The sequence below is a fragment of the Alexandromys fortis genome, unplaced genomic scaffold, assembly GCF_014885135.2.
Source record: "Alexandromys fortis isolate MF-2015 unplaced genomic scaffold, M_Fortis_MF-2015_v1.1 scaffold_118, whole genome shotgun sequence".
NCBI classification, from domain to species: domain Eukaryota; kingdom Metazoa; phylum Chordata; class Mammalia; order Rodentia; family Cricetidae; genus Alexandromys; species Alexandromys fortis.
In genome coordinates, this window is record NW_026068010.1 from 5,239,091 (window position 1) to 5,250,770 (window position 11,680).

Sequence of the window (11,680 nt, forward strand, 5' to 3'; positions counted from 1 at the left end):
AAAAAAAAAAAAAAAAAAAAAAAAAAAAAAAAGTAAAAAGAAGGAGTAAGAGGAAACTAGCTCATCTTCATCTAAATTTAATGTTAATTTTTTTAAAAAAGTCTCTTGGAAGAAATTATTTTTTAATAATTCAGTACTAGAACACTTAAGTAAAAGTGTTTTCTGCCAGGAAACAAAAATAAGACTTCAAGGGAGAGACAACTCAGAGAAAAAGTTTTGATTTATTCCTCCTAAAATAGACTATAAAGCTTTCACATGACTTACAGAGCTGCCACAGAGGCTCCAGGATGGGGGACAAGTCCCCAGATGCACCAAGGCCGGTTTTTGCTTTGAACATGAGAAGTCATATTCTTTCTCTTATCAGAAGAGCTGGCGTGAGTGTGTATAGCCCTCAATATGACTGTTTGTGCTTTGGGGACAAAGGGGACTTTGCACTCTTATTTATGGCGTCTTCGTATTCCTCTACAATAACCCCATTCAGAGGAGTAAAAGGCACGCTTGTTTTCATCGTTCCATGTAAGCACACTATGAAAGGCAAGAGAGCTGCCAGAAAAATCTACACTTAAGTTACTGGAATGTGGGGCTGAGCAATCCTTTAAGCAACATGTTGAGGAAGACTTAAAGGCCCAGCTAGGGCCTCATAAGACCGGCAAGATCATCATCCGATGACTCTAGATTGGACATTTTATCCTTAAGGTGCGTAAATAGATCCAATACAAACGACTGCTATCATTCGGTGTTGTAAAGAATGGATAACTCAGAAGTGGACGACACAATGCTGCTGAGAGACATGGCAAATATGATGACTAACTATTGCAATTACTTCATACACATGATGTCATATACTTCCAAAGCAAGGCTCAGGAATGTCAGAGAGACAATGCCATTTGGACTACTTCTGGTCAGTAAGTATGAAAATCTATCTTGTTTTTCTAAGCGGTATCTATTTATTCTATGAATTATGAAAATAAGAACAAACTACCAACCACCAAGTAAAGAAAGTTGGGTTTTGATTCTGAACCATGCCTTCTTCTCAGGAGTGTCCTATGGATCTGAGAATGGTGTCAATAGGCCACATTTACTACACAATTAACATGCCTCCTTGGTGAGTGAGGAATGAAGCGAACATGGGGGTTGGGAAAGTCAAAGCTGAGGCCAAGATCTGGTGCCTAAGAAGCTTTAACTCTTATCTGGGATGGGACAATCAGATATAAAAAAAATGAAAACCCAGTAGGTAGTTTTTTCAACGAATCATCAACTGAAAAACAGCCTGCTTTTCCCCTTTAAAGGTGCAGAAGAGGTGGGTCGGTGGTTAAGAGCGCTGGTTGTTTTTGCAGAAGACCCAGGTTCAATTTCCAGCACCCACACAATAGCTCCCAAGCACCCGTAGCTCCAGTTCCAGGGGATCTGGTGCCCTCTTCTGGACTCCATGGGCATCATGCACACATGTGGCAAACATACATATATGTAGGCAAAACACCTGTACACATACAATAAAAACTAAAAGCAGAAGTTTCTTTTCTCCTGGTATTTGACGGCTGTCAATCCATCAGCACCTGTAACAGCTTGACTAATTGTTGACACCACACACTTCCGTCCCTTTTGCTATTTTTATCTTCTAAGTGCAACTGCAGCTTACAGGGCTCTGGTTTGTCAATACTGCAATTGCCCGTGAAGATACTACCCTGGGGCTTCTTCCTATTAAGTTTTGCTCTGGGTTAAACAATCAAATTTCACTTTGTTCTATGATAAAAATTTTTATTTTAGGTTGCAAAACCTATTTCAGCGTGAAATAAATATCAGCAAGAGGACAAACACCAAGCCCGACACATGGATACTATGGATGACAAAGTTGCTGCAGAAAAGCTTGGGATAGTTTTGAATAAAATGGACAAGTTAATTTGAAGCAAGCCTCTTCTTTAATGCTTTTCACTCCAGCATTTTAGTGTCCTATCTAGCATTTAACAGAGGCATGGTCAAGGCGGACTGAATTAAAATGGGAGGCACAGGAAGCCAGAAATCACATGGATCCTAGGAGACCACGTCCATGTGGCCATGTCAATCTCCCTCTAGATCTATCACAGGCTTAGCTCCAACCTCCACTTCATGCTTTCTAAAAGCTTCTAGTTTAGCTTTCCTTTTCTCTCCTTGGGCATACTGTCTCAGTCTTTCCCTACTTCTGACCTCTGCTGAGTGACCTCCAATGCGGCCCAAATTTTCTACTTGGCCCATACATAAACACGTAATATGTCACTGCTCAAACGGCAACAGAGACAGGCTCAGCAGATACTCCTCAGGTATGTATGTCTTTGCAGAATTAAGCAGAAGTCTGACTCACAGGAAAAAAGGAAAAGGGGGGAGGGGAGACATGCAAAATGAGTTACCAAGCTCCTATTTGCCTACAGCAGACCTTCTGATATTCTCCATTACTGACTCCACACCCGTGTTTGTTTTTCTACCTTAAAGTTGCTTCTCCATTCCCTGAGCTTTAAAGAGTATTTTTTTTCCCCAATAGCATCATCCAGACATACCAGGACGGATACATATATGAACTCACAGAAGCTGCGACAGCAACACACATACAGTGTCAAACAAACAAACAAAAAGAGCCATTTTAAGTGATCATAGCCCAGATACAGATTTAAGTTACCCCAAATTCGACGTTCCTACGTGGAAGTAGTTCGTAGTTTTGCAGATCCAAGATAATCATAAATCCAGACAGATTTAAAACACATTGGTGGGAATATTATAGGGGTGACGAGAGCAAGGTGGGGCAGGCTTTCCTACAGGTCTCATATGCTATCTGATGCCATCCTTAGCTTTTCGGTTGGTGGAACCTAGAGGTTTTTACCTGTTAGTTATGGGATCTTAGTTTTCACACAGTGGATAAGGAATGGCTGTTGGTTAGGGCATGTGTGGGGGCTAAAATCAGTCCAAGATAAGGTAATTAGCCTCGGGGCCTGCAACATTCAATCTCGTCATAGTACCCGAGTTCTAATCAATCAGTCTCTACCACACAGCTTCTTTTCAGGAGTTTACATTAACAACAGGACCAAACAGAAAAAAAAAAAAAAAAAAAAAAAAAAAAAAAAAAAAAAAAAAAAAAAAAAAAAAAAAAAAAAAAAAAAAAAAAAAAAAAAAAAAAAAAAATCCTGTCTCAAAAAACAAAAAAACAAAAAATAATAAAGAGCACAGACTTAAAAAATATAAAAAGGACACAGGCTCCTTTGCCAAATCTCTAGCTCCTGTTTCATCACAACTCCAACCAAAAAGATAAGCCTTAATGCTTCCTAGTCACCCTTGATTAGATTCCAGGAAATTCCCTACCCAGAGAAGGCCTCCAGAGTACAGAGAATCATCACTCAAGACCATCACTCTCTGTCTGATCCTCCAACACTGTTTGAGGGGAAAACGAGACGTCCTGAGAGAAGAGCGTTTTGTGAGTTCTCACCCCGTCTTCCACTTATTAAAATCTCTATGAAACCCCTCAGACATCCTGTGGAGGGAGGGGGGATTTTTTTAATTGTTTTTCTTACTTCACAGAAGTCAAAGAATAAAGAAACAATAATTGAATGCAAAGGCATCAGGAGAGGTCGGGTAGTTTGTTGACCAAGCTCTGGGCCCTTGTAGGAAAAAGAGAGCAGTCCAAAGTCCAAGTGAGGTGCACAAATTCTTCTAGAAATTTCAGTAAATAGAAAATCCTTGCCTCTGAAAGTTCTTTAATACTTAACATTCCAATATCCAGAAACTTTTGGGGTGTGGCTGTATAGCCATCTTTCTTTTCCAGTGTTAATATCTTGTCGAAACATCAGGTTGTTTGTATCTGAGGGACTCTGGATACTAGTCCACAGCAGAAAGGTCCTCCCACAAGCTGCAGCGACACACGCAACACCTTCAAACCTTCCACGAAGGAATGCTGTATTTAATTTGCCTAGCGCTGACTTTAGATGTCCAACTGCTTTGGTTCCCATAAAGAATAAATACAAACAAAATGATGGTGTCAACATGACAAATGCTAAAGGAACAGGGTCCGTCTGTAAGCAGAGCCTTGCTGATGAGGTATGGTGAATCAGAGAGAAGATGGGAAATTTCAGATCAGAGGCACAGAACTGAGGCAGACCTGAGGAGGATGAGGAGATACCTAAGGATCCAAACACAGTGTGGTGTGCTTGAAGCAGTAGGTCAGAGTCGGAGGGGTGAGAGGAGGCTGGCGGAGAAGATATGGCTACGCCATGAATAACTGTCTAACAAACACAGCTTGATTTTTCACATGACGACACTGAGGGATTTTTCCACAGAACAGACACAGCGTCAGATTTAGTCTCAGTATATATTTCCCAGGCCGGCCTTGAACTCACGGTGGACCGCACATCATCCTGCAAGTGCTAGGGCGACAGGTGGATGGCACAAGGTGGAAAACTAGTTTGATGGATCGCATCTCGGGTGCTGGGGTCAGGACAGTGTCATTAAGGACATTAAGGAATGGAATTAACAGATGAAGTTTTAGGAATTAGCATGAGGTAGATGTGGTGACAGAAAACACACATTTAAGGGATAGGATCCAAACTGGGTGATTCCCCAGTTTCGGGGTTGAATGATGAATTGACTGAAGGTGACTTTAGCTAAGTCAGGAGAAGACTTGATGACCTGAGGTCATCACACCTTGTTCTTAGGGATGCCGGCACAGCCAGATGGGAGCACAGGGCTCAGGAGCATGAGGGCAGATGCAGGTTAGAGAAGACAGTCCATACTCTACCTGTCTTCACTGCTCAGCACACTGCCCATTCCACCCTCACGAGTCAGTGAACAGAACATTAATAAAAACTGCTCATGAGTCACTGTCCTGAGATTGTGCCAGGGCTGCTCTTCTGAGTCAAAAACATGGGGTCAGACCGGAGCATCATCATCACATTCTCAGCTCAAGACACCTTGGGCTTGGCTTCTGTGACTCAAAAACATGCAGCCCAAGGAGGCTAGGGAGATGTCTCAGTGGATACAGGGCTTGTTGTGCAATAAGGAGGACCTGAGTTTGAATCCCTAGGCCTGGCAACAGTTGCCTGTAACCCTAGTGTTGGGGAAGCAGAAACCAAAAGATCTCTGGGAGTTGTAACTACCAGCCTAGCTAAATCAATGGGCTCCAAATTTACTGAGAGACCCTGTCTCAAAAAGTATAGTGAAGAACTACACAGGAAAATACTCTATAATGATCTGTGGTTTCCATGCACGTGTGTATATGTGCACATACACCACACACAAAACACATGCACACACAGAGACATTACACGCACACACACACTCACACACACATTTAAAGCACAAATCTTGTACTTTCTCATTTCTATGAACCTGGGTTTGACTGTCTAGCCATTTTACAGTCTATAAAAGCCTATGTAATGAACTTTAGAGACTTGAACATGGCTTGTCATATGTACCCTAACTTCAGGACTCACCATTAATGAGCAGAAGATATCTCTGTCCCATGCAGGAAAACAGGCCCTTGTGCAAGTCACATACAACACATACAACACATCGTGCGTGATATCCCTAAACTGTCGCCTGAACTGAGCTATTTGTTTGGTTTAAATGTTTAATCTCGGTTTTGGTTCTTCTCTAGTTTAATATCTCATTTATCCTGGCAGCCACCACACTCTAATGACACCCCATAAAGAGTGCCAAAACACAGAAGCAGATATTCCTAGCTTCAGACATATTTTCCTGAAAGTGTATTTGAAGTCTTAACAGCAATGTTGGAGTTGAGAAAGGTGTTCCCCAATGATCTGTGTATTTAAGGCTTGGCCTCCATTTTGTGGTACCCCTGGAAGTGTTGGGCATTTTAAAAGGTAGGGCCTCATGGGGGAGACCCTAGTCATTTGGAGGGCATGCCCTGGAAGGGGGTGTTAGGACCCCAGGCTCTTCCTTTCTTCCTTTCTTTTGGCTAGAAGGCAACGATTGCTGCCCTCCAACATAAAAAGGCAGCAGGCCAACTGTCGGGGACTGAAACAGTTAAAGTAAACCTTCCTTCCTTTTTAAGTTAATGATACTGGGTATTTTAAAAAACAGTAACAGAACTCTGACTACTACAAGTGATAAAGACTAAGTACCTACAACCTCCATCCTCCCAGTGCTAGCTTCAGGGTAGCACTGCCTTGTACTGTTAGAGGTTTTGCTACAGTATCTGGAAAGAACAAGGAGTCCTTTGTTTGGCAACCATAGCCATTCAGAAACAAGTATGTATTCCTCAGATATGCCCTACAGGACAGCAAATTCTATACATCAGAGACACTGAGGGTGAAAATTTGCATGTTAACTGAGAAAATAATAAGAAGAGGGTAAACACATAAATGAGCTCACATAAGGCTTGTTGTAATCATGCTGGCAAGAGCAAAAATAATCTAAAGATACTTGTGTCTCCCTCTCTTTGGCTATCAGATTGTTGAAACAATGACCCCCAAGAAATTGAATTCCCCGAGTCTCTGTCTTAGGGAAGGAACAGACTGGGATCCTGATGCCGGCCAGAGAGTGAGCTTGTTTCCCAGAAAGCTTGTCACACAGTCTGACACTGTCAGACCCCTTACAAGAGAGAGGACCCGAGACAATGAGGACAGGCAGGAACACACCTTACCTGATCCTTTAATTCTTCCTACCTCCCGCTCTCTATTTCAACATAAGCCTCATGTCCAAATCCCAAAGATAAGACTTGTACCTTCTTGGTCCTCTTCCTAAAGTGCTCCCCCTTTGAATAAATCTCCCTTTCCTGTTTTTCTCTATTACATTGTTCCTTTAATTGGCCTGTTGAGGATGGGTGGTCAAGCCTAGCTTGCTAGGGCTGCCAGGACCCAGGCTCCGATCCCAACAACTGTAGGAACAAGTTGATGTAAATCATTGACATAAAAAAAAAAATGTTTCCTCTCTTGAAAGAAACTTAAGCCAGTATTAAGACTGACTTTTCATATGTTTTTGTTAGGGATCAGGAAATTTAAAACTGTTTATTTATATAATAACCTATAAAGTTTGTTCCTATCCTAAATTAGCTAATTTGGAAACAATCAATTACCTGCCTCAGATAATGAAGAGCTACTGTAAAATCAAAGGGAGGCTTTTAAAGCTTTCAGGAGGTTGGCTAAGAGAGGTACAAATGCCTCTTTACTAAATTAGGTCCTTGTAAGGGACGAGGGGTGGACTGCAGCAGCACACTAGAGACAATGGCTTTCTCCTTCCTAACTCTCCTTTTCTGTCTAAATAAGAAAGACAAATGTTCAGTACGTACTTTCTTTGGGAGCTAGGGAAACTCCAAGATGAAAACCGAGTGTAAAATTTGATGTTATCAATCACCCATTTTTCTTATTAAAAAGAAACCAAGCGTGGGTCACTGTCACCGTGAACATATTTAAAATGCACTCCGCTAGCTGTTTCTCCCTTTTAGTTTATGAAGCCCTTTAGAAATCACCTATACATTCCAGTACCCTTTTTAGAGGGCCACACCACACTGAGAGAAGCACAGTTATGTCCCATATTCTCCCAGTGGTGCGCCTAGCGTCTCTCACCATCACTAGTCTCCAACGAAGTGGCACATTTGTTCTGTGTGATGAACCTACATTAACACGTCAACGTCACCAAACCCATGGTTTACCTGAGGGTCCATTTGGGGGCTCTGGAGAAATGTGTGACACCGTCCATAACTGTAGAATAACCCGGGGTAATTTCTCTCCCCCAAAGATCCTCTGCGCCCCACCTACTCATCCTTGCCTCCACCTGACTTCTGCAAACACTTATTTTTTCCTAATTATTCGCCAGTTTTGGCAAAATTTCCTGGCACGATCTTTCCAGGTTGGCTTCTCTTACCCCAGAGCATATATTATCTTTTTCAAGAGCCACCATACAAATCCCCCAAGCCCTTTAGAGCTGATGTGGTGGTGTGGGAGGGAACACACATAACCCGGCCTCTGGGACTGACCTCACTGCTCTGGACAAATCACTTAGCCTTCCTGACTCTTGTTTCCTTATCTGCTAAATGAGGAACGGAGTGGTCCCACCCCACTAACTTGACTGCGCTGCTGTGACGATCAGGTTTTTCTAGAAAATGAAGGGAATGGTTCCTCGCAGGGTTGTTGTGGGGATTAAATGCAGTAGGTGCCGAGAGCTGAGCACCATGCCTGAAACATTCAGTCCCAGGAGTTAATGATATTGTTTTTATTGCAATGTGAGCCAAATAGCTTCTGTTTGACCACCTGAAGGTATTTCACTCTTATTCTGAGCCTTGTTCTGTGGGGCACGGTTTCTGCAGAATGCAGTAGTGGACTGTGACTTTCTTCATAAATAAATCAATGGGAGGGCTCAGGGAAGCAGAAGGTGAGATACTTGGGGTCCTTCTCTCTCTTCTGTGCCTTTCTAAGTTTAGTTGTTGCTACATTTACCTGTGAAGGCCAAGAAACCTCTTGACAAACTGCTTGGCAACTGATTGATATGGAACAATGGGCTTCCCTTAATTTTAATATAATCCATATTTTTGTAAAGGGGTCTCATTCCTAAAGGTAATTTTCAAGTTTTCTCTTGTCCCTCTCAGAGAATGTCTGATGTTTGGCCTTCACATTACCTCATAAAATTATCATCTGTCTATAATTTTGCACTCGGCACATCAGAAGTTGGGAGCCCTAAGCAGCTGCATAAAAGCTCACGGACTGTTACTTAACTCCTTTCCGTGTCCCACACCAGCTGGGACTTCAGATAATCTACTCTCTAGCTCAAGTTGTTCCAGTGAAAAAAATTTAATTAGTAATTTAAAAAAGTATAACTATGATTAAAAGAGGGAAAATATCTATAAGAAAAGCTGGCCATAGGGCTGTGGAGATGGTTCAGTGGTCAAACTCAGATATCTGTTATGCAATGAGGATCTGTCCAGGGTCACTTCCAGTGCTGGGGAGTCAGAGGAAAAGGAAGCTCCTGGGGACTCTCTTGGCCCATCAGTTTTGCTGCACAGGTGAGCTCCGAATTAAAGGAGACACCCTGTCTCAAAAATAGGGTGGAACACAATTGAGGAAGACATGGTCCGCCTCTGGCCTCCAAACATATGCACACACATTTTGATGCACTGACACATATACGAAGACATACAGAAGAAAGGATGGCCAATTTTTCTTCCCGTTTTATATAACAAGAACACAGCAGCAACAACAGTATCTATAGGTACTGTTTATAGTGGGAGGGCAAAAATAATCCCAAGTTTTTAATATAGGTATTACACAATGTCATGTCCATCAAGGGAAACAGAATATCTCATTAGGAGGAATTTATTTTTCTACTAAAAGATAAAGAAATTTGCAACACCATTTCCACTAGTAACGTTTACAATTTTGTAGGTGTTCAACAATTACATGTGTTTATAATGTCTTTGCATTATAATTTATGAAAATGGTCCACCTCAATGTTAAATTTAAAAAGCAAGAATAAAGGCCACGGAAAGTTGCCTGTGGGGGGAAAAGGGGACACACCCTCAGCAGCAGATTCTGCAGTAACTTGACCTACCTTAGGGTCGGGCAGAGCTACAGTTGACATTTGGCTTGATACACCATCAAGATGCCAGATAGTTCCAGAGCTGTTTCTACAAATCCCTTCCTTTAATCTTTTAAAATATCGTTCTCCAGGTTCATAGACTTCTGTAAAAATTAATTTAAAAAGTTGTACATATAACTAAGCATTCTTACACAATAATTCAAGTAAATAAACTACTATATGCAAACAAAAATAAATTGAAAATCCTCAATGGTTTTGAAAAGTAACATAACATGGGAAATATGGGCTGGAGTGATAGTTTAGCTGTTAAGATTGCTCAGTATCCTCATAGCAGACCTAAGTTCCGTTCCCAGCACCCACATGGCAGCAAGCAACCATCTGTGACTCCAGTTCCAGGTGATCTGGTACCCTCTTCTGGCCTCCATGAGTACTGCATGAGCATGGTGCACAGACATATATGCAGGCAAACTCACATTTATAGAAGTTTTTTAAAAAATCTTTAAAATGTAAGAAAAGCCTTAAACACTAAAAATTGTTTCAAACACGAACATTTAATGAGATTAGCCCTGGTAAAGCTAGAAGATTTGCTTAAACCGATTTTACTGTATCAAAGCAAAATATAGTACTACATAGGCACAGTTTACAGATTTGTTACTGCCAAACCAAGCCAGAGCTGGTGGCATAGGCCTACAGTACCAGTTCTGTAGGAGGTTGAGGCCAGTGAGACAGTACAGGGTCTGTCTGGGATTTCAAAGCCTGGGCCACTTTGTGTCACCCCATCTCAAAAGAAAACATTCAGAAAGAGATTAGCTAGGGTTCTGTGATAGGGGCTTGCTTGGCGTGTGCAGACCCTGGGTTGCAGCCCCTGTGCAGAAAAGGAGGAGGAGGAGTGAGGAGGAGGAAGAAGAAGAGGAAGGAGAGGAAGGAGAAGAAGAAAAGGAGGAGAAGAAAAGAAGTGATTTTGTTTTGGATTTGAAAAGCTAGTTTAATATTTAGTTGACAAGTATATATATATATATATATATATATATATATATATATATATATTGATGATGTGGAACAGTGTTCTAAAATATGCATTTAATGTAGTCAGGGTGGATCAAGATAATTAGTATATGTATCATCTGACATGTTAAAACATATTCTCTAAGTAATTTTCTTTGTTTTAGAAAATATATTCCTTAACTCTTAAAGAATTCATCTATTTATTTGAGCACATTCATTTTTCCCCTACAAGGGAAGGTTATGTCTTATGCTTTCTTTAATCAATATTATGTTCAGATATTTTAATTGGTGATTGATTAAGCAGCAATAAGTGTGATAACGATATCATCACAGGGATATGGGAGCAAGAAAGTCTACTAGCTGCCCTGGAATCATCCATTGCCAAGCTGACTTCACTATCACTACCTATTTGGATTTCCTTTTGTGAACAGAACACAATACAACTTTATGTCCCATCTAGACCACTCATCACAAAACCTGAGACTTTGGATGTTCTCCTTTACTTCAGTGCAATGAGAGAACCCGGGCCTTGGGGTGATAAGGCTCTCTTCTGCGGAGCTGCCTCAACCAATGTTAAGAATGTTTTACACAAGGCAAGGAAAATGTCCAGTCAAAGTAAGACAGAAGAGATCTTTCCACATTTAAATTTTCTTGTTTTAATTGTGTGTGCACACACACATGCATGCATACACGTGCACACACACACACAGGTGCCTAAAGAGGCCAAAGGTATAGCATCCCCCTGGAGCTGTGGTTATAGGCAGCAGTAAGCTGACTCATGTAGGTGTTGGGAACTGAACTCTGGTCTTCTGCAGAGAGTAGCAGCTGAGCCATCTCGGCAGCTCCTGATCTACAAGTTGACTTTGATAGTCAACATTTTAAAGGATGCTCTTGTCAGTCATGAATCTTGGTTTTAAAGATATTTGCAACAACACGTTTTCTGTTGTTATTGTAGTTGAGACCACATTGCATTACATTTTCTTTCTACATAGAGCACATGCTGAAGCACCGTTAAAAAGTAGCTATTTAACAATAATAACTAAAGGAAAAGAGCCCACGATTCTGAGAGGGAGCAATGGAGAGAGTTACTCAAGAAAAGGAGGGCGTGATATAATTACATTTTTTAAAATTTATTTATTTATTTATTAAAGATTTCTGTCTCTTC

At 41.2% G+C, this 11,680-nt stretch overlaps 1 protein-coding gene across 2 annotated transcripts in view; it reads right to left on the minus strand.

Annotated features, from left to right (window-relative positions):
• Positions 1–11,680, minus strand: part of Stard13 (StAR related lipid transfer domain containing 13) — a 386,353-nt gene that overhangs the window by 303,212 nt on the left and 71,461 nt on the right. The window contains exon 1 of one of the 2 annotated variants that reach the window (XM_050161865.1): positions 9,523–9,639. The exons of the other annotated variant lie outside the window; for it this stretch is intronic. Within the exon in view, the coding sequence (XP_050017822.1) occupies positions 9,523–9,552 (30 nt within the window). The 5' untranslated portion in view covers positions 9,553–9,639. Of the gene's footprint in view, positions 1–9,522; positions 9,640–11,680 lie in introns of those variants that run through there. 2 annotated transcript variants of the gene reach the window in all.